This window comes from Rhinolophus sinicus, linkage group LG02, assembly GCF_036562045.2.
Source record: "Rhinolophus sinicus isolate RSC01 linkage group LG02, ASM3656204v1, whole genome shotgun sequence".
Taxonomy (NCBI): Eukaryota; Metazoa; Chordata; class Mammalia; order Chiroptera; family Rhinolophidae; genus Rhinolophus; species Rhinolophus sinicus.
Genome location: NC_133752.1, coordinates 184,941,728 through 184,969,663, shown reverse-complemented (window position 1 = coordinate 184,969,663; position 27,936 = coordinate 184,941,728). Strand labels below are relative to the sequence as shown.

The window sequence follows — 27,936 nt, the reverse complement described above, 5'->3', positions numbered from 1 at the left end:
GGTTTAGTTTGAGCTCTGCCATAATCAGCCATGTGACCTTTGGCAAGTCACAACTGTTACTGATTCAAGGTTTCTGTGCCCCATGCCTCAAAAGTCCAGTATTTGAAATGTCCGAGTTTGGAATAAGGAGAGGTTTATTGATCGAGAAGGCACAAGTGTGAGAGGATGGAGGTCTTAAACACTTCAGCAAATCCATCTTAAGAGCACCCCAAATTCAGCTGTATGTTATGTCACAGGAGGGAGGGGGCGGTGAGTAAGGACCGCAGAGAGGTAGGCAGTGACAGGGCTCCAAGGAAGAGCATGACATCTCTAAATCTGTTTGTCCCTTGTTGGTCTGTTGACCCCCCGCTGGTCTGAGTTGTCTTGAGACTCCCGTAAATCTTTGATAAACAGTTATCGTTTTGTACATATTTCCCCACTTCTTCAGGAGAGGCACCTTCTGACCAGGGGCTGTTTTTGCAAAATACTCAAGTCTCAAGCAGTATTCTTCTAGTTAATGAGCATTTCTGTAGCAGGAGCTATTAGCCTGAAGCCTATGGGAGAAATGCAGGCTAGAATTTATGACAGTCAGGGAGAGAGAGAGAGAGAGAGAGAGAGAGAGAGAGAGAATTTCACTGTCACACAAGCTCCCTGGCCCTGGTCTATCTCTGGGCCCATCTGTACAATCTGGGTGTTGAGTGCTTGGAGATTCTCTGCAGAGTTACATGCCTACATGCAAAGGAAGGCAGTAATCAGTAGTGGGAGGTTTTTCAGGAGTGTCTCTTGGGGGGGACCCTTAAGGAAGTAGAGGATGTGAATTGGCAGAGAAGGGGCACTTCTATGCAGGTCTCAGTTACCCTTAGCTTAAAATAATCCCCATACCACAGAGGCTCACGGGGTGACTCATTCTGAACCCCTGCAATAGTCATCACAAGGGGTTTTTAATATAATATGCTTAAACAGTGTTGTGACTCCAGAGTCACAAAGGAGCTTGAAGGACTCTTTTTGACACTCTTTTTCTGTATCTTTCCAATGTGAGTATTTTGACTTCTCAAACAGACTGTGAACAAGGGTCTTCTGATTTATTCTTCATATCTTCAAAGCATCAGAGATGGTGCTAACTGTACATAAGTGCTCTGTCAAGGCGGGAAGGGTGGGAAGTGGGTAAACATGTTCTTTCTGGGTATTTACACCGCTTGCCTGGGTATTCAGCAGAAGTGCTGGCTGTGCTCCAGCTCACAACAGTGAAAGAAATGGCTAAGATTGTATTTCAAACTATTGAAAACAATAATCGTTAGTTGACTTTTCAGATTTCAGTTTGGATTATAGATTAACGATGATAATTGCTAGTTTGAAAGTCTTGGCACCTTCCTGAGTCTTTTATTATTGCATTCAATCAACCTGTAGAATACAGTGTAATCCTCCACAGGGCATGAAAATAGTGAGCTTCCAGAAATGATAATTCAGATTTTAATTATACTCATCACATTTTTATGCCTGAGATTATAGTAAGCACCAATTAAAATGACGGATTTGTGAGAGGGCGCTAAATCCAAAAATGAAATCTTTCTGTTTAATAGATCCTTTACAGCTCATCTCATCTCAACTTCAATCGAGTTTCAAGAACAAATCTAATAAAACTATCAATTCTAGAGATTTTAGTACTAATCCTGACTCTAAGAAGAGGGCTTTTATGATTTATGTTCCAGGCTACCACTCACACACAGGGATCTTATTATTCTCCTTCTCTGATAAGTGGTTTCAATCTGCCTATTGAGAAAAAAAAACACACCAGACATGTGACTTTTCATATTCCATTATGTCAAGCTGAGTGTTCTGTATTGAATTGTTTCTTTTGAATGAAGTATGGTAGACGAACATTATGTGACTTCCTTCTCCCTGGAGTTCTTTTATAAAAAGAAATGCCAACCATCTCAGTCAAATGTGGAAGGAAGAAATTAAACAAAGGCTCTAGTGGTTGACTTTTAGTGGGGTGAGTCACTAAATGTCAGTCCTTTTCTCCTCGTTTGATTTTAAAATGCTTGGCTCAGCCAGAAACGTCTTCTCTATAGGTCTCTTAATCTAAAATGTCTGGCAAGTGATATCAAGACAAAATTTGCATTTTAATTTTAACTTAAACATATACATGTAATTCCTTTCCCCAATTTTAAATTTAGAATCAAGGTCTTTTTTTTTTTTTTAGTATTTTTTTAATGGGTCCTCTGATTGGTATTAGATGTCATCTTTCTTAAAATGCATCATGCACAATTTCTAGTTTTGGCTCCTGTAGGGTGAGAACTTCGACAATTGTGATGCAGTGTGTGCAGGATCCTTTTCGGTTGCCACCTCTTGCCTCCCTCAGTCTTTTATGGTCGTCTTGCCCTCTCAATTTGAAAGAATTTCAAAGCATTCAGCCTGCTTTTCATAGAAAACAACTCTCTTTCATTTCACACTGATATCTTATTAGCTTATACCATACTTCATTCAATCACCAGAATTAGACTAACAAACCCAACTGACTCCTGGTCATCTAGGACCCAGCAGTTAGGGACAGACATATGCCAGCACGGTAGTAATGAGCCTACTAGCTGCAGGCATTTAGTGTGCCCTGGGCATCAATCATGTGGTATATTTTGTAGAGGAAGCAGAGGGCCCTGGTTAATCCAGCAATTCAGTTTATAACTGTTAACAGAGCTTCCTTTTTACTTGTTGTGTAGGTTTAATCGTTTTTTAATGGGTGATAACATTTGTAAATGCTCCTGTTTGCAGGAATACGTCAAATAGTCCTCATAAAGTGAGAAAACTTTTAAACCTGGAAGGGACGCTAGAGATTCCTCAGCTAATTTTAAAGCTGAAGAAATAGCAGATATGTCATATGACCTACCCCACTGCAACTGATCAGAGAATCCTATGAATTAGATATTAAAATTACTGAGTCTCAGAAAGACCAAGGGGCTTTCTGAAATCTTGAAGGTGGTGCATAGTAGACTCAGAACTTGGAACCCAATCCTCTGACCTGCTGTTTGTGGGCTCTTGGAGGTTGTGGTCTTGTTGCGGAGATAAGCACATAAGAGATAACTGAAGTCCAATGTGATATGTGCAGTGACAGACATTGCTAGAGGGTATGGGGAAGCACAAAGAAGAAGCAACAAGGAAGACTTTTTAAAAATTTTATTTTATTGTGGAATATTGGGGGACAGTGTGTTTCTCCAGGGCCCATCAGCTCCAAGTCGTTGTCCTTCAATCTAGTTGTGGAGGGCGCAGCTCAGCTCCAAGTCCAGTTGCCATTTTTAATCTTAGTTGCAGGGGGTGCAGCCCACCATCTGATGTGGGAATTGAACCAGCAACCCTGTTGTTAAGAGCTCACGCTTTTACCAACTGAGCCATCCTGCCGCCCCAACAAGGAAGACTTTTCAGAGGAAGTGACTTGGCTGTGAGTCCTGACAGGTGTTTGCCGGGTGAAGAGGTGAGAAAGAGCATTTCAAGCAAGAAGGATCATCGTGAATAAAGGTTGGTGATGGAGGGTGAATTAGGGTGGTTTCTTTTCCCCCAGGAAATAATAAAGATACCACTTTACTTTTTAAACACTGAAGGAAAAGTGGGTGGGGTGGGGCTAGGAAATCTTAGCATTTAAAAACTGAAAACAGATTTTCAAGGAAGTTAGTGGACCTTCTGCGCTATTCCCAACCTCAGTTCATGCTCTGTTGAAACTAAGGTGGATGTGGCTCTGTCAACAAGTACAAGATGGAAATGGTAACTGATGGTTCCTTCCTGGCTGTATTTTTTGGGAGAATCTCCTAAGGAACCAATGTGACAGGGAGAATAGTGTTCTCTGTTCCCACTTCTGGAAGGTATGGTCCTTGGATCCCAGGGACCTGCATTTGAATCCCAGTTTGGCTATTTTCTGGGCTTGTGGACACAACCTCTCTGAGTCTTGATTTTTTTAACCAGCCAAAGGGGATAAAAATGTCTGTCTATAGGGTTATTCTGAAGATTTAATGAGATAATACATGCAAAACAACCAACAGAGTAAGCAGTTAAATGTTAGCTTCCTTCCCCATCCAGCCAGAGCAAAGATTGGAAGCAGGAGGAGAGTGGCTGGACCGGCCCCGAGGGAGGATGGGTGGACCGGGGTTGGGCCGAGGCAAGAATGTCCTTTCCTGGCAGCTACTAACTATGCTTGTGCCAGAAAGGATAGTCAGATTGTGTCCCCGAAAAGTTCTCAAGTCAGCGCTGTAGGTACAGGTCCAGAGCGGGTCATGAGGGCAAAGGAGCCCAAGGAGCTAAGGGGTGTGACCAAGAGAGAATTTGGGGAGCATGAGCCTTAAACAGTGTTTGCCACGGGCACCAGCAGCCGGTCAGTGTGACAGTCTCGGTCCCCAGCAAGTCAGAGCCTCTTACAGGGCGGAACGAGCCGTCTGTGGGACCTGGTTATTGCCACCCAGAGGGTCTCTGAGAATGAGTTCTCGCTCGGCCACCACATGAGACATTCTGGTTCTGTTCTTCTCCACGTGACCTTTGAAGGCCAGTGAAGGCCAGTGCAATGTGGCTGTCCTGAGCAGGGTCCTTCACAAGTGCATTCTGCCGAGGCAAATTGGGGCACCTGGGAACATACTAGGGAGACATGAAAATAATCCCAAAAGAAGAATAACCACAGATTGCTAAGCAGAGACAACAGCTGAAAGTCTCTGTCAGATTTCCAGCAGAAGCTACAGGCAGTATGTGACCCGGGCTGAGCCAGGAAGCAGAGCTACAGAGGAACATCTCTGCAAACAGAAGCCATAGCTGATGCTCAGAAGGCAATGGGGTAAGAGGCAGCCTAGGGTAGCACTAGGGTAGCAGTCAAGGGCAGGGGCTTGGGGATGAGGGAGACCTGGGGTTGTTCTACCGTGAACGGGAGCGAATTACTTTGAACTTCTTTCAGTTTTCTCATCTTTAAAAGATAGCAAACAGGCACTAAAAATTCTCTGGGAGGATGCATGCTTTAGGAAAAGACTGCACAGAATGGGGACTGAGATGGGAGAGACACTTTTCACTTTATATCTTTATATGTTTTCATTTTTGAACCATGTGGATATAGGTCCTATTAAAAAGAGTAAATAAAAAAATAAGACAAGTGATGATAGTTTATATCTTACAGGAGTTATACAGGTCTGACGGATGGTAATTACATAAATTTTCTGTGGTTGTTATTGTTAAGTACAGGGACGCTGGCTGGGTCATCTGTCAGTGCTTTTTGCCCTTCAATGCTTAGAAGTCTCTATACATACCCAGATCGATGCCCTTCATGCACTGGCTTTACATTATGCTTATAATCAATGGTACAAAGTCAGCCCCTAAAAAGCAGTCTTGTAAATGGGTAAAATGAATGAATGAGTACACTTGCAAATTAGATTGTAAATGTATTTTTTTTAACTTTTTTTAATGTTAGCTTCAGGTGTACAAAACAACACAATGATTGCACATTTACACCCCTCACAAAGTGATAACCCCAAGTCTACTACCTATCTGACATCGTACCTAGTCATTACAACGACATACATTACATATACAAGATACATTGTGTGTGTGTGTGTGTGTGTGTGTGTGTATTATAGTTGACAATATTATTTTATATTAGTTTCAGGTGTACAGCACAGTGGTTAGGCATTTGTATAATTTATGAAGTGATTTCCCCTGGTAGGTCCAGTACCCATCTGACATTATACATAGTCTTTACAACATTATTGACTATATTCCCCATACTGTATTTCACACCCCCATGACTATTTTGTGACTACCAATTTGTACTTCCTAATCTCTTCACGTTTGTCACCCAGCCCTCCAACCCCTGCCATCAAGCAACTGGCAGTTTGTTCATCTGTATCTATGAATCTATTTCTGCTTTGTTTGTTTGTTTATTCTGTTTTTTAGATTACACGTGTAAGTGAGATCATACGTTATTTATCTTTCTCAGTCTGACTTATTTCACTTAGCATAATACCCTCTAGGTCCATTGATGTTGTCACAAATGGTAAGATTTCATTCTTATTTATGGCCCAGTAATAATCCATTGTATAAATGTACCACAGTTTCTTTATCCAATCATCTATTGATGGGCATTTCGGTTGTTTGCCTTGGCTATTGTGAAGAGTGCTGCAGTAAACATAGGGGTGCATATATTTTTTTGAATTAGTGTTTTGGATTTCTTTGGCTAAATACCCAGGAGTGGAATTTCTGGGTCATAAGGTAGTTCTATTTTTAAGTTTTTGAGGAAGCTCCGTACTGATTTCCATAGTGGCTGCACCAATTTTCAATCTCACCGACAGTGCACAAGGGATCCCTTTTCTCCACATCCTCGCCAACACTTGTTGTTTGTTGATTTATTGATGATGGCCATTCTGACAGGAGTGAGGTGGTATCTCATTGTGTTTTTTATTTGCATTTCTCTGATGATTAGTGACATTGAGCATCTTTTCATATGTCTATTGACCATCTGTACATCCTCTTTGGAGAAATGTCTCTTCATGTTCTCTGCCCATTTTTTAAGTGGATTGTTTGTTTTTTGATGTTAAGTTGTATGAGTTTTTAAAAAAATAAATTTTGGATCTTAATCCATTATTAGATGTACTGTTGGCAAATACAGTCTCCCTCTCAGTAGGATGTCTTCTCATTTTGTAGATGGTTTCCTTTGCTGTGAAAAAACTTTTTTAAAAAATTTAAGTTTATTGGGATGATAATTGTTAGTAAAGTTACATAGATTTCAGGTGTATGATTATGTAATACATTATCTATATATCACATTGTGTGTTCACAACCCAGAGTCAGTTCTCCTTCCATCACCATATATTTGATTCCCTTTACCCTCATCTACCACTTCCCTCCCCCCTTACCTTCTGGTAACCACTAAACTATTGTCTGTGTCTATGAGTTCTTGGTTTTTCATTTGTTTGTCTTGTTCTTTTGTTGTTTTCAGTTTTATATACCACAAAGCAGTGAAATCATATAGTTCTCAACTCTTTCTGACTTATTTCGCTAATCATTATAATCTCAAGATCCATCCATGTTGTCGCAAATGGTACTATTTCATCTTTTCTTATGGCAGAATAGTATTCCATTGTGCATATATACCACAACTTCTTTATACATTCATCTATTGAAGGACACTTTGGTTGTTTTCTTGTCTTGGCCACCGTAAATAAAGCTGCAATAAACATTGGAGCACATATGTCTTTATGGATAAATGTTTTCAGATTTTTTGGGTAGATACGCAGGAGAGGGATTGCTGGGTCATATGGTAAATGCAATATTTTGAGGAACCTCCACACTGCCTTCCATAGCGGCTACACCAGTCTGTATTCTCACCAACAGTGTATGAGGGTTTCTTTTTCTCCACAGCCTGTCCAACATTTGTTACCATTTTTCTTGTTGATGATAGCCATTCTGACTGGGGTGAGGTGATATCTCATTGTGATTTTTATCTGCATTTCTCTGATGATCAATGATGTTGAGCATCTTTTCATATATCTGTTGGCCATTTGTATGTCCTCTTTGGAGAAATGTCTCTTCGGATTCTCTGCCCATTTTTCAATTGGATTGTTTCTTTTTGTTTTTTGTTTTTGTTATTGAGTTGTATGAGTTCCTTATAATATATTTTGGATATTAGCCTCTTATCGGAGGCGTTGTTTGCAAAAATCTTCTCCCATTCAGTTGGTGGCCTCTTTATTTTGTCGATGGTTTCTTTTGCTGTGCAGAAGCTTTTAAGTTTCATATAGTCCCATTCATTCATTTTAGCTTTTGCTTCCCTTGCCTTTGGAGTCAAATTCATAAAATGCTCTTTGAGCCTAAGATCCATAAGTTTAGTACCTATGTTTTCTTCTATGCAGTTTATTGTTTCAGGTCTTATGTTTAAGTCTTTGATCCCTTTTGAGTTAATTTTGGTACACAGTGACAGATAGCAGTCTAGTTTCATTCTTTTGCACATGGCTTTCCAATTCTCCCTGTACCATTTATTGAAGAGGCTGTCTTTTCTCCATTGTATGTTTTTGGCTCTTTGTCAAAAATTATCTGTCCATATTTATGTGTGTTTATTTCTGGGTTCTCAATTCTGTTCCATTGGTCTGTGTCCTTTTCTGCCAGTACCATACTGTTTTGATTCTTGTTGCCCTGTAGTACACGCTGAAGTTAGGGAGAGTGATACTTCCAGCATTGTTATTTTTTCTTAGGATTGCTTTGGCTATTTGGGTTTTTTTGTGGTTCCATACAAATCTGATGATTTTTTGTTCTATTTCTTTAAAAATCGCCATTGGGATTTTGATGGGTGAAAAAGCTTTTTAGTTTGATGTAGTCCCATTTGTTTATTTTTCCTTCTGTTTCCCTTGCCTGAGGGGATGTATCAGTGAAAATATTACTAAGAGTAATGTCTGAGAGTTTATTTCCTATATTTTCTTCTAGGAGTTTTATGGTTTTGGGTTTTACATTTATGTCTTTAATCCATTTTGAGTTTATTTTTGTACATGGCATAAGAAGGTGGTCCAGTTTCATTTTTTGCATGTATCTATCTGTCCAGTTTTCCAAGCACCATTCATTGAATAGACTGTCTTTACCCCAATGTATATACCTGCTTCTTTTGACATAAATGATCATATAGGGATGGATTTATTTCTGGGCTCTCTATTCTGTTCCATTGATCTATATGTCTGTTTTTATGCCAACACCATTCTGTTTTTATTACTATGGCCTTGTATAATTTGATATCATGTAGCATGATACCTCCAGCTTTTTTTCCTTTTAACACATTATAGAGAATTATGTTAAATTAATGGTAATGGCACCTGGCAATGTATAATGAACACCTATATAATCTTCACCTACATTCACCAATTGTTAACATTTTTCCACATTTGCCTTCTTTTTCTTTCATATACACACAGACACATACAGTTTTCTCTGAACCATTTGAAAGTTGCAGCTATGACACTTTTACCTCTACTTCCACATGTGTCTTCTGAGTACAAGGACATCCCCCTCATAACCACACTAGAATTATCAAGCCAAGGAAATCGAACTATTACTGATATTCTCTAATGTATAGTCAATGTTCAAGTGTCCCTAAGTGTCCCCAAGTGTCCTAGCTGTTTACCTTTTGATTCAGAATCCTATGTAAGATCTTTCCTTGCATTTGATTGTCTCCTTTAGTCTAGACCATTTAAGTAGGCTTGTTTTGTCCTTCGTGACATTGACATTTTTGAAGAGTCGAGGTCAGGTTCTAGCCTACCCTCCCTGCCCTGATGTTCTTCAATTTGTAGCTGTCTGATGGTTTCTTTATAAGCAGATTCAAGTTAAATGTTTTTGGCAGGGAGACTGCAATAGGTGATGTTCCAGTGCCATCTTTTCCACATGTCTTTTATCCTTCTCTCTTAAAAAATGTGTGAAGTCAGGAGTAATTTTTTAAAATTCTCATGTTCTTATTTTCAAATATCCAGCAGGTCAGTTACTGATCAGTGACTCTTGTCATCAGGTCATGATCGAGGCACTGGGCTTTTGTACAGATCATTTGATTGAAGGGTGACCTACCTGGGATCTTCTGAGTCATCAATCCATGGAATCCTGCTGTGAATTTCTGTGCTAAATCTCAGAAAGAAATACGCTTCTGGTTATTCGTGTTCTATGTTGGACATCTTGACAACTTTCGATCTTTTGCAGCCTCCTTAGGGAAATTGAGCAGATTCGGGGGAGGAGATGTTGGCCTCAAGGGATGAGCTAGCGGTGTTCTGAGGGTTCTAGGAATGGCACATTATGGGAGAACTTGCTGAAATTAAACTACCAAAGTGCCCAGAGTTCTAAGATAGTGTGAGTTCTGCCATGTGCATGAATACAGGTAAGTTACACAGGGCTAAAAGCACGGACTTGGCACCTCGTGCAATTTCAGAGAAGTCAAAAGGTGCTTCCAGAAAAGGGAAAAAAGTCTTGAGACCCATTATTTCCATTTCTGCTGAGGAGAAGACCCAACAGAAGACACAAAATAATGTTGAAATGTGGAATGGCCCAGAAAAAGAAGCAGCAAAGAAAAAGAAAGATTATTCCTCTAAGACTTTATCTGTGGGTAAAATGGGTAGTGTAGTAAAGCTTTCACAGTAATGGATTTTGTCAGCTGAAGTGAAGTTGGAAAAGTCCAAATAACCACAATTTACCAGCATCTCCTACTATGGCTTCTTAGCACAAATAATCCCTGGGAATCCATATCTGACCTCATTTTAGAAAAGTGGCTTTTTCATAGCCCAGATAACAGTTCAATTCCTCACAAGTGTTTTCGCAGAGATCTGTTTGAAAGAAAATTGTTGAAGTCCTCAAATGATACTAATGAATAAAAATTATCACAGACTCTTCCGCATCTGTAATTTTTTTCTACTTTATTTAGAACTCTTTGATGAGATATTTTCTTTTATAACTCCTAGGAGTGATGTTAATCAAGGTCTAGGGATTTGGTTTTTTAGCCCCTTAAAATACTGTAACAGGTTTTCGCTAAGAAGAATAATTTTTACGTGATTCACATTTTTATGGTAGGTATATGAATGTTGATCTCACAGAGCTCCATATCTAAAAGTATACTGAAGCAATGTTATAAAAGTTCTAATTGTGTTACTTTTACATGGCTATAGTTTATCTGTCGCATCCAGCGCAACATGGGCAGCGAGAGAACAAGAAGGGATGGCGAAGGGTTGAGAAAGAAACAGAAATCAAGAAAGTTTTGAAACAGGGGCCAAGGGTCTCACAGCCTCAAAGGACTGAGAGCCCCGAATCGGGCCACCTTGTGGCTTTTATTGATGCACATACAAGGAAGTAGCATTGTTTTTACTACGTCTGTGAGTCTCATACACGACACCAGAAAACTGGTTCAAACCAATCACTCTTGCCTGTCGAAAGTCCCATGATGTATAAATAATTATTGTTTGTACCTCCTCAGGGGACAAAACCTTTATGTTGAAAACTCACTGAGATGGAGAACTGATGTTATCACATCTAGAATCACTTCCCAAGCAGGTTGTGGGAAGGAATATAGACACAGAGGCAGATGCGCTCCTTAGATGGGAGAAGGTAGGGACCTACGCCCACCTCTATTAACCCCGTGAGTTTTCCTGGTGGTCCCCACGTGACTGTGCCTGTCTTAGGTCCTTCCTCTCTTGAGGAATCTTACCCGTCATTGGCTAGCCAGCCATCTTTTGGGGGTCAAACAGCGAGACATGAGGTGTAAGCACAAAGGTGAAGCAAAGTCCCTGAAAGGATCCGTCTCACAGACTCTTCTTTTTTTTTAGGGGTAGGCACGAGGGGACAGACTGGCAGGCAGCTGCGTGACAACATTTATCTATTTTGAATTTATGAATTAATTCTCCATGTAAACGAAATTTACAGTTGCTATCACCAAAACATTTTCTATGAAACATGAATAAGAAAAAATATAAATTGAAATAAACTAAAACCATAAAGTCAGTTTCAAGTACCAGAGTCCATGGACTTGATATCATATATGTTTTAAACATTTTAATTGCCTCTCATTTTATCAATGATTTGTGAGATATTACCTGTTAAGGATTACTTATTGGCTGCCTTCTTCCTTATCACCCAACTAAATCTTACCTAGTATGTTAGGAAGCTAAATGGAAGAATGGGCTTAGCTGTGTGAACTTTGGAAAGTTATTTCAGTTCTCTTAGCCTCAATTTCATTATTTATAAAATGGGAGAAATTTTTTGTTTTTAAAGATTTTATTGGGGAAGGGGAACAGGACTTTATTGGGGAACGGTGTGTACTTTCAGGACTGTTTTTTCTAAGTCAAGTTGTTGTCCTTTCAATCTTAGTTGTGGAGGGTACCATTCAGCTTCAAGTTGTTTTCCTTTCAGTCTTAGTTGTGGAGGGCGCAGCTCAGCTCCAGGTCCAATTGCCCTTGTTAGTTGCAGGGGGCGCAGCCCGAGTTGAACCAGCAACCTTGTGGTTGAGAGGACACGCTCCAACCAACTGAGCCATCTGGGAGCTCAGCAGCAGCTCAGCTCAAGGTGCCATGTTCAATCTTAGTTGCAGGGGGCGCTGCCCACCATCCCTTGTGGGACTTGAGGAATTGTACTGGCATACTTGTGGTTGAGAGCCCACTGGCCCATGTGGGAATTGAACTGGGAGCCTTTGGAGTTAGGAGCATGGAGCTCCAGCTACCTGAGCCACCTGGCCGACCCCAAGGGAGAATTTTTTTAAAAAAAAAATTAAAAAAAAAATTTTCAGTTACAGTTGACATTCAATATTATATTAGTTTCAGGTGTACAACATAGTGGTTAGACATTTAGATAATAGACAAGGTGATCCCCCCAATGAGTCTAGTACCCATCCGACACCATACATAGTTATTATAATATTATTGAATATATTCTGTAATCTTTACTTTACATCCCCTTGACTATTTTGTAACTGCTAACCTGTACTTCTTAATCCGTTTACCTTTTTCACCCAGTCCCCTAAACCTGCTCTTCCCTGGCAATCACTAGTTTGTAAAATGGGAGAAATTATTCACCTACTTTTCAGGATTACTGAGAGGAGTGCATGAGTTAGTACACACAGCATATTCTTCAACACATAGTATAATAGTTATTAGCTGTCACGGTCTAACCCCGAGTCCACCTTTTCCCATGAAGCATCTCCGGATCCCTCCAGCTCACAAGTTAAGCCTACACTAATACTTTGTGTTATTTGTCTTAAATCGTGCCCCACCTCTTTCACATATGGCTGTATGGTCTCCCAGGCAGAGTGCCAGCCTTGAGAGTTATTCCCTGTACTCCACGCAGCGCCCTGCTCGGCAGTAACCGCAGTAACCAAGAGCGTGGCAACTCCTCGCAGTTCAGTGATTCTCAGCCAGGTCCTCGGTGGGCCACATCAGTGTTTCCTGCAGGAGCTGAGTCTGTCTGACTCAGTCACATGGTGGGGGGTACTGTTGCTTTGGCTTTGGTGGAACCACAATGCACAGAACAGGTGCAGCCCATAGGTCTGAGAGAAGATAGGTGCACCGCGCGGGTGAATGTGGGCCGGAGCGGAGGCTGGGTGGCGGTGTCCTGGGGGCCTCCCTAGCGAGGCAGATATCTCGGGAGGGGCACTGACCTTCCAGGCTGTACAGTGGTGTGTGCCCTTCAAACACATCAGCCCATGTGTGGGGCCTTGGCCCAACTGCCCCCTCCCGGCCGGTGGGCATTCTAAGAATACAAGCCGGGCATCCGGGGACATCCCAGAACCGCCCCCGCGATCCAGGGGAGATCCAGAATTCAGAGGCCATTAATGTATAGAGAGGTCACCTCCTGAAGTCGGGGCCTGAGCCACTGCCTATGCAGCCAAAGTCAGGGGACAGCCACAGGCCGTGGGAGGAAGATGATGCGGAGCTCGGCTGGCAGCGCGAGAGTCACGTTTAGTGGCCCAGGGCCATCAACGAGTCATCCCTTTCCACGTGGCCTGGGCCTGACCCGGCGTCCGCCCAAACGCTCAGCCACCCAGGTGCGCCTCAGGGTCAAATAGTGATCGCAGCCAACTCAGCGCGTGGCCCCGGCCGCCCCGGCCCCGCCGCCGCCGCCGGGTAGGACCAGCCTCCGCCCACCCGGAGCACGGCTCCGCCCCCACCTAGGCCCCGCCCCCGAGGCGGCCGAACGAGTGGGCCGCGCCACCACGTGCTCCAACGCAGGGAGCCGCCCGCAGCTGGGCTGATCCCCGGGCAGAGCTCTGTCCCCGCGGCGCCACTCGCAGCTGGGCGGCGGTGAGGATGGCCGCGGTGGCGAAGGCGGCGGCGGCGGCGGCGACTCGTGGGGCCGGGGCGAAGGCGGCGGCGGCGGCTCTGCGGGGCGGCTGCGGGACTGCTGCCCGGGGCTGGCCACGCGCGGGCCCCCCACGGCACTTGTGCACAGCACCTGGGACTGCCCCGGACATGAAACGTTACCTCTGGGAGCGCTACCGGGAGGCGAAGAGGAGCACGGACGGTGAGTGCGGTGGCGCCCCCGGGTCCCCCAGTACCTGTGGGGGCTCCCGCCGGGCTGGCGCGCCAGGTTCCCTCCCACGCGGCCAGCAGGGAAGCGGGCACCGCAGCCCCGCGCAGGTCCGGCTGCTGACCTCCAGGGCCCCGGGTCGTGACCCTCGGTCGCCCCCAACCCTTATCGCGGGCGACATCACCTGCAGCGCAATTTGGGGAAACGCGGAAAAACGCACTTCCAGAAACTTTACAACTTTTGCGTTTCTCCCTTTGGGAAAGATGTTTTATAAGTTATTGGGATTTTTAACTAGAAATCTGCCTTGGAAGGGCTTGGGGCTCTCCCGGGGATTCCACCGACATCGCTTGGGAGACGGTCACCCCAATGCACCAGGAGATGTTGTTATTAACAAGCGGTAACAATAGTAACAGCCGGAATCCTGCAGGCGGCGGATTACTCTGGAGCACGGCTGCTGGGCAGGTGGCAGTGACCAGAGGCTAATCTATTTTTCTTCTTTATTTAAGGGTAGGATTTGCTGTGTTTGAAACTGGAGGGGTCCGGGTTGGGAGTGTTTTGGTCTGTCTACTAACCTCAGTGAGGAGGGAAGACCAAGGAGTGACTACTTTGTGTCCAAGTGAACCATAAAATTAGCTTGGCTCGGTGGTTACTAAGAGGAATGGGAAGAGACAGAAAGAGGACAGGTAAAATACTAGTGCCAGGCGCATAGATTGTCTTCCTGAATTCTTCCCATACCTATGAGGAAGGTGCCACGTCCCCATCCTATAGGTGGGAAAGGTGAGACTCAAGTTTAAGGAACCTGGCCAGGGTCACACCTTGACTGGGATCTGTCTCAGCCCCTAACTCACTTTCTTATTTCCTGTGGGCTGCTCTGCTTTCCAGTAGCAGCTGACCATTTGTGAACTGGTGTAAAGAGCCAGTGGTAATCCACTGGTGCTGCTTCTTTCAAGGAAAATTTAGAATAGAAAATTTTAAACTGATTTATTTGGGGTGATGGTGCAGGTGGCACACAGAGATAGAGAGAGTTTGTTTGTTGGGAGAGAACATTTTGTAGAATCACATTTTCCATCTTTTGGCCAGAAGTCATTTTAATGAAAGAAAGCAATTGGGGTACTTTTCTGAGGGAATTCAAAATGGCTAGTAATGCAGAATGCTAATTAAATGGGGTTTCTTTTCTTAGTTTTCCTTTGCTCAGAGTTAATTTTGCTTTTTGAAGTGGTTGTGTGGTATGGTGGAAAGAAGAGTGGCTTTGGCGACGTTGGGAATTGCAGAGCTTTGGAGAAAGAAATCTAGGTCATCTACCCCAGCTTTGGGGCAGACGACTTTTTTAATTGAAATTTTTCATTGAGATAATTGTATATTTATGTGCAGTTGTAAGAATTAATACAGGGAGATCTGGCATACCCTTTACCCAGTTTGTCCCAATAGTAACATATTAGCAAAATGACAGTACAGTATAAAAACCAGTATATTGATATTGATACGTTTCACAGCTTTTATTCATAGTTCTCTAGTTTTACTTGTACTCGTATGCATGTACATTTAGTTCGATACAGTTTTTCTTGTATGCAGCACCACCGTCAAGATACAGGACAGTTCACTAAGAGGATCCCTCATCTTGTCTTTATAACACACCCCCCTTCCTTGTGCTCGCTCTAATCCCTGGGGCATTCATTATCCGTTCTCCATTTCTAAAATTTTGTCATTTCAAAAATGTTATGTAGATGGAATCACACAGTATGTGACCTTTTGGAATTGGCTTTTTTCACTGAATACTCTTTCCGGGAAATTCACCCAAGTTGTTGAATGTATTCTTTTCATTGCTGAGTAGCAGGCATTCCATGGTGTGGCTGTACCACAGCTTAACCTTGTTTAACCACGGTTCCCTCTGACATCTGGGTTGCTCCCAGTTTTTGACTATTACAATACAGCTGCCCTAAACATTTGTGTACAGGTTTTTGTGTGAACATAAAGTTTTCCTTTCTCTAAATGCCATGCCATTGCTTGGTTGAATGGCAATTACATGTTTAGTTTTATAAGAAACTGCAGACAACATTTTTGCCATTCTTATTTTGTGGACAAGGTGTGCTGCTTGCAGGCTTTGAGACTCTGGGGATGTCAGGAAGCCTCAGTTTCCTTCTCTGTAAAGTGGGATGCTGGTAGTAGCGACATCATAGGGTTGTGGTGAGGAATGAGCGAGTCCATCCATGAAAGGGGTTTGGAGCAGGGTCTGTGAATGAGACAGCTGAAGTGGTGGGTGGTAAAGATTGCCATTGGCCAGCGTTTGGGCTTTGATGTGTGACAGTCTTAGGGGGATTTGGGAGTATGACAGCTGGAGGGAGATTTTGAGATTTATTAGCTCTGTGACATTGGTGGAAAGTTGTTTTCCTCTCTGACCTCAGTTTTCTCAACTGTAATCTGGGGATAATGTGACGATTTTTAGTGTGGGCTTGGGACTCAGCAGATGCTCAGTAGATAGCAGCTATCGTTATTAGCTATTAAATAATTCTTTCAGTTTTAGACATGCTTAGTAAGGGGTGGAGGTAGGTTAGTTAGCTGTGGAGTCTAGGTCTCCTTCACCGAGGGCAGCGCCATAACTAGCTATGTGGCCTTGAGCAAGCTTTGGTTTCTCCCTTTGTAGAGTGAGGCTGCTGGACTAAAGCATGTGTAAATCTTTGCAAGTGTAACAGGTCTGTGAATCAGGTATCCGTGTGCCTCATCCCATCTTCATACCCCAGCACACGGTCCCTCTGTCACCCCCTGGAACACAGGGACTTTAATTTGACTTTTCCTTTTTTGCCTTCTTGGGGGCTGTGCCTTCCCTACCCCCTTAGCTGAAGTCTGTGTGAGTATATGTGGCCAGCCTGCGCTCAGTCACTAAGCATTTATTAAGCACCTAGCAGTGGGCTCAAAGGTTGTTGATTCACAGGTGGATGAGTCCGAGAGGGAGGAACCCACAGTGGCTGAGTCCCTGCCTGTTCCAAGCATGGGACTCGTGCTGCCTGGATGGGTAGACTGGTAAACAGATAAGTGACAGTCCAGCTTGGGGAGATAAACAACAGCTCCAGGGGCTCTGAAACCAGAGAGTTCATTGCTGGGTGATGCAGGAAATGTTTGCCTAGGCTGACATTTGAACTGTGCCTGTAGGAGTGAGAGGTCAGAAGAAATACTGATGTTCATACAAAAACATATAGTTTTTGAGGTTGTTGGTTTCAGTTTACAAGAAGACTAAAGCATTCTGTCTTCTCACTTCCTGATTGTTTCTTTCTGGCCATTTGATCTCTTGCTGCAATCCAACCTGTTCAGGATCTTCCCTTCGAAGGGGCTCCCGAAATGAAGCCAGCTCAGGGAAGACATGATTTTTTACTCTGTTTTACCCTTTCCCTCCCATCCTTCTTCCTTTTCACTTTAATTAAATTTTTTTATAAACTTTATTTTTTAAACTTTATTTTAAAGATCAGTTTTAGATTTAGAGAAAAATTACATGTTTTTATAAATCCTATACGCAGTTTCCCCTATTAACCTCTCACCTGACATGAGTATGGTACATTTGTCACAATGAATGAACCAATATTGATACATTGTCAATATGTATCAGTCTTAACTAAGGTCCGTACTTGAGAGTTCCTTAGTTTTTGACCTAGTGTTCTTTTCTACTCCAGTATCCCATCTGGAACAGCACACTAGGTTTAGTTGTCCTGTCTCCTTGGACTCCTCTTGGCTGTGACAGTTTCTCAGTTTTCCTGTTTTTGACGACCTTGACAGTTTAAAGGAGTACTGGTCGCATACTTTGTAGAATGTCCCTCAATTGGAATTTCTTCCTTTTTTTAACTTAAGATTTTTTTTGAAGTGTAATATTTATGCATCCTATATCAAACTCAGCTCAAAGAAAAGGTTTTTTTGTATTTGCAGGAACAGAAATATTGGTTTGTAACCTCTAGCAAAAGTTTCCTATAGAACTGTGGTTCTCAACCAGAGTGGGCGGAACCTTGCTCCCCAAGGAACTTTCGGCAATATCTGGAGACCTTTTTGATCGTCACACCTGGGGGGAAGGGAATGCTGCTGGCCTCTAGTTGGTGCAGGCCAGGGATACTTATAGCTAAACCTCCTACAATGCACAGCCCAGCCACCCACCCACCACAAAGAATAATCCAGCCCCAAACGTCAATGGTGCCAAGACTGAGAAGTCTTTTCCTAAAATGGTGAATTATAAGAAATCAGTGTGCGGTTATAATTTAAAGGGGCAGATGTATGTGTATGTGGTCTGTTATTTCCTGTTATGTTGCGTGCTGTGTGTGTCTTTGAACTCAATCCCTGGCCTTCCCTATGTGCTCATCAGATAATTAGCCTGTCCCTGTATGTCCAGACTGGGAGCATTCCTCTTCCTCCAAGAAGAGCTGCTCTAGCTGTATGCACATTTGGAGAGCTCCCCCCCCCCCCCCCCCAAAGTCATCTCAGAGCCTGGTCTTTTTTAGAAGGTTTGGCTACGTGGCTGGAGCTATAAAGTATATTGTGGAAAAAAATACGGGGATTAACGTGCAGTGTTAGAAGCTTTACAGGCTGTTGAAGGATTTATTCAGAGTTCTTGGTGGAGAGCATTGAGTACTTAATAAAAAGTTTTGGACTGTGTGTAGCACAATGAGGTAAGCTTGACTTGCGTAGAATGAGCATAAAGTGCAACCCTGAGATACCTGTGAGATAATTTAAAAATTAGACCTGTGTCCTACCGTCTTCTGAGAGATGTGGTTAATGGAATGTGGAGAATATATGTTAAAGAAGAGTCTTTACAGATCAGCTTATCAGAGCTAGTGAATCAGAGCCTTTAAAATGCAGGACTCGCCCAGAGGGAGGATGTAAGTGCAGCATTCCCCAAATAAATTTGACCATGGATCCTCTTATTTGGGTAATGGCTCAAAATAGAGGTTCTAAAGAACATGTTTTGGGAAGTTCTAATAATATGTATAACAAGAATATACATTATTAATGCCCAGAGATGTTTAATTGTACAACCAGAAATACGCTTTTTCTGTATGGCCTCTGTGTGCCAGTTACTTTAGCTACAATAGTGAACAAGGCAGGCATAGCTATAGCTAGGGTCTGAATTTTCTACCTTTTAACTCTCAGGACTTTTTTGCATATTTAAAATTATTGAAGAGCCCAAAGTTTTTGTTTATAAAGGTTATAACCAAAATAGTGACTGTATTAGAAATTAAAGCAGCGATTTTTGAAAATAAGTATTTATTCATTTATTTAAAACAATAATAAATCGGTTACCTGTTAACATAAATGACATACTTTTTATGACAAGTGACTTTTCCAAAATGCAAGAACTTTAGAAGAATGCCTAAACTTTTTCTAAGAACCTTAGAAAATCATTCACATTTTTGCAAATGTCTATAAAGTCTGGATTAGCGGGAGACAGATTCTTGGATCTGATTCTGCTTCAGTCTATCTCAGTATCAGACTTCATGTAGCCTCTGGAAAACTCCATTGCATGTTAGTGAGAGAACAGGAGTGAAAAAGACAGTTAATCTCTGCCTGAAATTCTTATCACTCCTGTAACAAATGACCACAAATGTAGTGACTTAAAACAACGAGTTTGTTACCTTATGTTAATAGTTCTGGAGATTAGCAGTGCGAAATGGGTCTCACTGGGCTAAAATCAAGGTGTTGGCAGGACTGCGCCCTTTCTGGACCCTCTGGCGGAGAACGATTCCCTGCCTTTCCAGTTTCTAGAGGCTTTCTGCATTCTTTGCTTTATGGCCCCTTCCGTTTTCAAAGCCAGCAATGGCGAGTTGGTCTTTCTGACATCACATCACTCTGACACTGAATCCTGTGCCGTCCTTTTCCACATGTGAGGACCCTTGTGACTACATTGAACCCATCTGGATAATGCAGGCTACTTTCTAAAGACAGCTGAGAAGCAGCTGTAATTCCATTTGCAACCTTAATCCGCCCCCACCCACTCTTGCCACGAAAGGTAACATATCACAGGTTCAAGGGATTATATGTGGATGTCTTTGGGGAACCATTATTCTGCCTACCACGTTTTGGTATTATTATTATAAAAATAGCTTTGACCTCAAAGATCCCCTGAAAGGGATGTGGCGGGGATCCTGGGTTATGCTGAGCTAGGAACAATGTTAGCTGAATGAATGGATGATAGAGAAAAGGAAAAGGGACGGACATTTATGAAGCACCACCTGTGTGCCAAGTACTATGCCAGACATTCAACCTACATTCTCAATGTTCGGTAACTGCAACCTTGGACCAGTTACTTCACTTCTCAGCCTTGTTTTCTCATCTGCTAATTGGGGACAGCAGTATTTACCTTATGGAGTTCTTGGGACATTAGTTGACATAATGAATGACACGTTCCCAATGCGTGGCATATGGAAGATGTTGATAGTCATTCCTTTTCTATGTCCTGTATACTTTGATGAAAAATTCTTGATAGTTTGCCTAGGGTGTGATCTTTTGATATGGCTACGTTTTCTTTTTTCCCCTTTCTTTTGAGCAGTTAAGTTTCTTTTTTATTAAGTGACTGATTTTAAGATTAGGATGTCATTGAACCATTACGATATATAATTTGATTTCAAATATAGTTGCATGTAGTTTTATTTTTGGAACTTTGGGAAGCATGATGGATTTCTGCGGAGCAGTTAGAACTACACATACGCTTACAGAGTAATGAGAGATTAATTTTAACTTTTGGTGGGAGAGGTATGAATGTCATATGCATTATTAATTATTCAGATGAGTAATTCTATTTGTCATGGATTGATTTTTCCTGGAGATAATACAAACTGTATAAACTAGTGAAAAAAATGAAAGCTTCTTTTTAGATGAATAGATGCAATACAAATGGCTTTGAATCGCCCCCTCCTCGGGCACAACCAGCCCTGTGTGAAGTTCCTCTTATCTCCACCTGTCAGAGAGCCATTTCTTGGTCTTCCTCACTGCCTGTGATGTTGCTCATTACAGTTTGTGCTTTATTATTTTTATGTATAATCCCTGCACAGTGCCCCCTACAATATCTAACACATAGTAGGTGTGCAGTAAATGCTTATTGAAAAAAATTCCTGAGAGTTTAGTAAGTGGGAAAACCAATTTACCAAAATACTACATGCTGAATGGCTTCCTTTGCATAAAACCCTAGAAAATGCAAACAAATCTGACCCAAAGAACAGCAGTTGCCTGGGGATGGGCAGCGGTGCGGGAGAGGGGTGGACCTCAGAGGGGTGTGAGGGAATGTTTGGGGGTGTTAGATATGCTCGTTTTCTTTATTGGGATGATAGCTTCCCTGGTGGATACATATGTCAGACCTCATCAAACTGTACACTTCATGTGTGATGCATTATACATCATTGGTCCTCAATAAAGCTATAAAGACAAAGCAGTAAGGGGAGGACTGTCGCTTTGCCTGGCCCGAGGCAGGTACCCAGGAGGTGGGACCCTAGGAGTGGCCCAGCATGAGGCAGGTGTTCTACTCGGGAGAATTTTCGTAACCACTAAAATTCTCTGGGAAGAAATGTTTCTTTCTCCCTTTTTTCTCTCCTTTCTTCGGGGAGTTCAGATCTGTATATTCTTTTTTTCTAGGAGAACAGTTTGAAGTCTAGGGCATATATCAAAAAGAAAAAATCGTAGTTTAATTACTTAGTCATAATTAATAATCTTTCATTAATAAAGAAAAATGTTATCTTCCTGTCTCTGGGATTGTGGTTTGCCTTGCCAAAAAATTGAACTTCAAGGATTTTTCAAGTGCATTTCAGCTTTTCTGTTTGATCATATTCTTGTGAGCTCGTTTTGGTCCCTGAGTTCAAATACCTGAGATGTATATTTGTGCCTCCACATTTGTGCCTCCACATGGGGCATGTTTTCTCCCAGTTTTGCTTTGTTAATATCACTGTAACCAAATCTTTGTATATAAACATTTATCCACATTTCTGAATATTGCTTTAGCATAGCTTCCTAGAAGGAAAATTACTAGGTCGAAGGGTATGAATATTTTTAAGACTCCTGGTACTTATTACGAACTTGCTTTCCAGGAAGCTCGAATTGATATGTACTCTAAATGGCAAAGAATGGGGCGGCCCAGTCCCCACACCAACTCTGTGGTCTGTCCTTAAAAACAAAACAAGAATAGAACCTCCCTCCCCCACAGCCAACACTTACAAATAACAACAACGATAACAACAGAAATACTGCTATAATCTGATAGGAGGAAGATGGCATCTTGATTTCGTAGCCAAGGAACACATGCTTATTATGGGGGAAAAAAATGTGAATGAAATAAAGACAATGAAACCATGTGTAATTCCATCTTTAGGCGAGAGCTAGTACTGTTGAACGTCTAGTTGTTTTCATTTGCTTTTTGAAAATAATCAGGATGGTTGAGCATTTGTATTTATTAGCCATTTAATTTCCACTCTTATGAGATACATTCTTTATCCTTTTACTTGTTGGAGTCTCGTTTTTGTTACAGATTTGTATGGAATTTTTAATACTAAGGATATTAATGCCTTGCTGTTTATGTTTTGATTTCTTTGTTGAGTATATCCCTTCTCCCCCAAATTACTGTTTTTGATATTTTGGGATACACAGAAAATTTTGTGTTGTAAATCGGTCAGTGTTTTCCTTTTGTGATTTATTCTATTGCTTTTATATTTGGAAAGTTATGTTTTATTAAGAGATGAAGTAAATCGTAACATATATTTTTCACCTTTTTAATGTTTAAAAAAATTAACTGTTTGATTCACCTGGTGTTTGTTTTGAGACATAGTGTGAAGGAAAATCTTAATTGACGTTTTTTCCATGTAGCTGACCAGTATTTAGTTAGACAAAGAGACAGAATACTTCAGGTGAATTTAAGTCAGTACCCAACTACAGTGTATTCTGGAGAGCACAGAGTAGTAGATTACCCATCTTATTGAAAATACGGCAAATGAAGGAGGATTTAAGATAGAAAAGGTAGATAAAAGTATAAATGGGAAATGCATTTGAAGCCAGGTTAAAAAGTTGAAAAATTTCTAGGCAGTAAGAGTTTTGCGTGGCTGAATATCCTTGAAATTAACTTTAACTTGGGACTCCTTCAGTTGCAAGCAATAGAAAACTCAAACTGATTTGAATTTAAGCGAAAAAAAAAATTAAAAAGAAGTTTTATGGGTTGGTATAATTGAAAAATGCGGAGGTAGCACCAGTTGCCTCAAGTCATACTTACGACTTCATCTAAGTTGAGCTGACGCTCGCTGGGTTGCTTCTCTCTCTTAATCGTGCTCTCTTCTCCGTTGGCCTTTTTCAGGTTCCTAGTAGTGGCGCCTCCCATCTTCAGATTGATATCCTCTGAGGTCCAAGTCTAGAAGAATAGAATGACTGGTCTTTGAAATTCCCCCACAAATCCAGAAATTTCCTTATTTTGGACTCGTTGGTTCACTTTGGCTGCAGGAAAAGTATAATGATGATTAGCTAGAGGGTGTCCTGTGCTTGCCCCAAACTAATCAGTGTTGGTTGGGGAGGGAATTCAAGGGCTCTCTTTGGCCAGCCTGGTCACCTGCTCTCCTCCTGGAGTCAGGAACCTCAAGGACACCATGTAGTCTGAATGTGGAGAGGGGTTATTTTCCCAAAGAAATGCAGCATACTGGACAAATGGAAGGTGTATCAGTCAGCTGAGGCTGGGTTTTGCTGCAGTGACAAGCAATACCAAAATCTCAGTGGCTTACTACAGACAACTATAACTAAAGTTTATTTCTCACTCATGCAAAGTTTTCTGGGGCCTCGGGCACCTCTCTAGGACAGTTGCCCTCCATGTGGTGGCTTAGCCTTCCCAGCTTCTTCCATCTTGTGGTGTCTCCATAGCACATATTGCCAGGATAGGTACAGTAGGGAAAGGGAGTGTGCTGTGGTCTGGAAGTGGCACCTGTCACTTCTGTTTTGACCAGAGCTGGCCAGAGCCAGGGGTGGGGCTTGGAGGGAGGACTGTAAGCCTCCCCATGTGCCTGGAAGGAGAGATGAGCAGAATGTGCATGAGCAGGAGATGGTGCAGCCACACTGGGCGAGCACAGCCACTGCTTTCCACAGGGTGCCTGTAGGACCTCATTTTCTCAGGCCCATCCCTCGTTCCCCTCCTGTCTTGATCTGACTCATTCTTGGGATAATGCTGAGAGCAAGTAATGTATTTGGTAAACGTTTAGAGCTTTTCAGTGCCATGTGCCCAAGGGCTGAGTAGTCATCACGCTGCCTTTCTGAGGACATTAGGAATATTTCTTGTCATGACTCATGCCCTGGATTTCGCCTCAGCACGATCCCACACACTGCTCTTTTAGACTGGAGGCCGCTATTGAGGGGGATGTCGTTTAGCATTTCTGAACATTGAAGGGGACGAAGTCCTTGGCAAAAATTGTATTTCCCAGTCTCAGGTCTTTACAGTTTAGAAATGTTTCCGTGACTAGATGGGAAATGTCTGACTCCTGTACCTAAGTACTGACTTCATTCATTTCTCTGTCAGTAGTAAAAATAAAAGTTAGGCAAGGAAGGAATTCTTCTGTGGTGGTCTTAAAAAAAAAAAAAAGAAAACAGAAAATGATACAGTGGCTATGGAAAGCAGTATGGCAGATCCTCAAAAAATGAAAAATCGAATTACCGTGTGATCCAGCTCTCACACTTCTGGATACATACCCTGAAGAAGTGAAAAGCAGGGGCTCAAAGAGATATTTGTACACCCACATTCATAGCAGCAGCATTTGCAATAGCCAGAAGGTGGAAGCAATCCAAGTGTCCATCGATGGGTGAGTGGATATGCAGAATGTGGTACATACACACCATGGAATATTATTCAGCCCTCAAAAGGAAAGGAATTCTGACGCATGCTATGGCATGGAGTCACCGTGAGGACAGTGTGCTAAATAAAATAAGCCCATCATAAGAAGACAGATGCCATATCATTCTCCTTATCTGAGGTACCTAGAACAGGCAAATTTAGACAGGAAGTGGAGTGGGGTCCCGGGCCTGGGGCGGGGGAGGAGAACAGGGTATTACATAGTTTAATGAGCACAGAGTTGCAGTTTTGCAAGATGAAAAGAGTTTTGGAGGGGGTGGTGCTGATGGTCGTACAACAGTACGAATGAACTTAATGCCACTGAACCATATACTTAAAAATGGTTAAGGTGGTAAATTTTGTGTGATGCATATTTTACTACAAAATGATTCACCCCCCCCCCCCCCCGCCCACCCCGCAAAGCTTACATATTTTCCTATATGTTGCTCACCACATTTTCCAGTTACTCCATGGGATTAGCAGACAAGAAACTGGAAGCTGCTGAGTGGGCCGTTGGGTGCCCCATCTGCCACACTGTCCCCTGAAGGGCCCTTGCCCTTAGCTGAGGGTGGCTGCATTGGAACCCGGCTCTGGTCAGAGCATTGGCCAGAGCAGCAGAGCTGTCTCTCCATTTCCTTGTGCTAATTGTATGTATAGTCTTGCTGTCATCATCCATTAGATACAAAGGGAACTCACTTTCTAAATTCGTACCCACTTTTGTTCTGCTTTGGGAAAGTACATAACTGACTAGTCAAGGTCCCGTCCATTTATATTTTAGAGTCTACAGTTTATACAGACTGTTTCTCTCTTGGTGAGTGGTTGACATTTCTTTCCTTTGCTTTGTAAGTATTTGTTTTATTCTTAGCACTTTTTGAAGTGGTTGCAGGGGGTGTAGAGATCCCTTTTAAGCTTCTGATGTTCTTCCTGTTTATTTTTAGTGATGACAAATTAAACCTCCAAGCCTTCTGGTGATGGTCATGTGATTAATATGCCCCATGCTTTCAGTCCAGTGAGGGGTTCCAGGGCACCTTTTGGCTCTTAGTAATAGTCCTCTTAATAGTGTTTCCTGAGCACGTCACGTAGTCTTCTCAGGTGGTAGAAAGGGAGAGAGACTTCATTGCCAACACCATTTCTAAATATAAACTTCTAATTTAAACAGGCTGTTAGAACTTCCCTGGAAAAGTTCATTTGTGAAAGGAGAGCTTTTAGTCATTCTGTAAGCCATCCCGCTTCACTTACCTTATACTGACAATGCCACATGGTCAGATTTAGAAAATAGCGTCATCTGTGGTGGCCCATTGATTATGTAAGGTCAGAAGGTCTTTGGTGTTTCATGCTGAAGAGCTTGGGACTACCCGCTTCTCCCCTCCTCACAACTAGTTCTTGTGTGCTTTCCGGTTTCTTAAAATGTTACTGTTTTCCATCCTTGGATTGGTCTTATTTGCAAAAGAAAAAAAAAAAAGCCATAGTTATCATCTCATTGATTTTGACAAAAGAAACTAATGAAGAAGTGGAATTGGTGACTCTTGACTATTTGAGTTTTCAGTAGACTCAGCCATATCTAGATTGTCAGGGGAGGGAAATCCATCCATCTGTTCATCCATCCATTCATTTGCCTTCACTGACCTGGAAGTTCTGTGTGGAGATGTGAAGGCATGGTTTTAAGTTAGTGTAACATAGCAACTTAACTGGAGACATGAATAAGCTTCAGGGGTCAACCTCCCTGAAATTTTGTGCAAAATCTATATGTGCATATTTCTAGGGAGAGGATTCTCTATATAGCTTGTGCGAGGTTTTCAAAGGGATCCAAGCCCCAAAGCTGTAAAGAGCCTTCTGAAATGCTAAGAAAATAATTCATTGTGGCTGGTACTGTCCCCTGATTGCAGCTGTCACGCTGCTAGAGTAATAGCTTCTGAGTACGTCAGGTGGCCCTTAGAACGGAAGAGGATAACTAGGCCTTTGCTAATCCGAAAGAAGTGAGCGAAAGGGAAAGAGGAAGCACGGTAGACTCTATGGTAAACACTGAAACGACTAAGGATTGAGTCCATTTTATTTTTGAAAAAAGTGTGCCCTCCTCAAATGCTTGTTGATTCCCATATCCTGGGGAAGGGAGCTAACAGCAAAGATTCTGAAGCCAGATTTCCTCAGTTCAAAGCCCAGCTCTGCCATTTAGTGGGTGTGTGTCCTTTAGCAAAGTACATAATTTCTGTGTGCCTCTGGTGTCCTCATATATAAGATGGGGATAATAGAGTATTTGCCTCATAAGGTTGTTGTAAGGATTAAATGAGGCAATATAGAGTGCTTACAACGCATGTAGTACGTGGTAAATGCTTAGTAAATAAATATTATCTATTATAATGGAGCCAGTCCTTTGTAACATGAAGAGTAGTACAGACAGTTCCATTTTAGTAGTAAGATATGGACAGGTCAGTTTTTGTGTGCCTGTGTTGGTGGTTTTATACCTGTCTCCCAAAAGTCACCTGCCTCCAGCATTTGTCTACTTATGAGCTGTTTCGAGTAAATTATGGTCGACTAACATCATAAAAGGTGAAAGAATGCTTTCACATATCCTTTTAGCAAAATAGGATGCTTTGTGTTCCTGTCACAAAATGTTACATGGTGAGGTTCTTACTGTTAAATGATTACCTGGGAAAACTGGATGAGACTATCAGATGTCCTTTTTGTCTTCAGAAGTATACTGTGCAGCCTTTGATCTGAAATTTCATCTGGGATATGGTCGCTGAAGACTCATAGTCTTGAGATTTCACTGATACGATCAATTTCTCCATCATCATTAGACTAGAGAGCCACTTTCTATCTCTTTACATTCATCTTCTGACTCATCTAATAATTGTGAAATGTCGTCTTCTGTCAGTTTTATTCTTTTTGCCATTACGGGTAGAAAATGGAAAACTATGAATTTTCAACTGTGCTCCATGAAAGCTAAGAAAATGATTGCAAAGATGGTATCTTCAGACTTTTTTTATACCTTCTTGAAAATGATATATACTTTGGGCCGTGAAATGAGGAAACTGAAGGACGATGTCATAGTGAGGATTTATTTTACTATTGTACTGTCTCAGGCAACCTTCTGTCATTCTTCTGTTTTCTTAATTTAGTCTTTTTTATTTTATTTTTTATCATAGATGGAAATAGTT

The 27,936-nt window shown here is 42.0% G+C and overlaps 1 protein-coding gene and 1 long non-coding RNA gene across 4 annotated transcripts in view; both read left to right on the top strand.

The window, feature by feature from the left end:
• The first annotated feature begins 2,180 nt into the window (after positions 1-2,180).
• Positions 2,181-10,342, top strand: LOC141570155 (uncharacterized). The gene is made up of 2 exons (XR_012494072.1): positions 2,181-3,489; positions 9,479-10,342. It is a non-coding gene; the product is annotated as an uncharacterized LOC141570155 (long non-coding RNA).
• Positions 10,343-13,616: 3,274 nt separating this feature from the next.
• The window catches only part of NT5DC3 (5'-nucleotidase domain containing 3), a 53,291-nt gene continuing 38,971 nt past the window's right edge, over positions 13,617-27,936 (top strand). Inside the window, exons 1-2 of one of the 3 annotated variants that reach the window (XM_074326226.1) lie at positions 13,617-13,763; positions 13,803-13,959. In XM_074326226.1, the coding sequence (XP_074182327.1) occupies positions 13,746-13,763; positions 13,803-13,959 (175 nt within the window). In that variant the 5' untranslated portion in view covers positions 13,617-13,745. Of the gene's footprint in view, positions 14,473-27,936 lie in introns of all 3 variants that reach the window. The other 2 variants (XM_019728490.2, XM_074326227.1) reach the window with 2 other exon arrangements.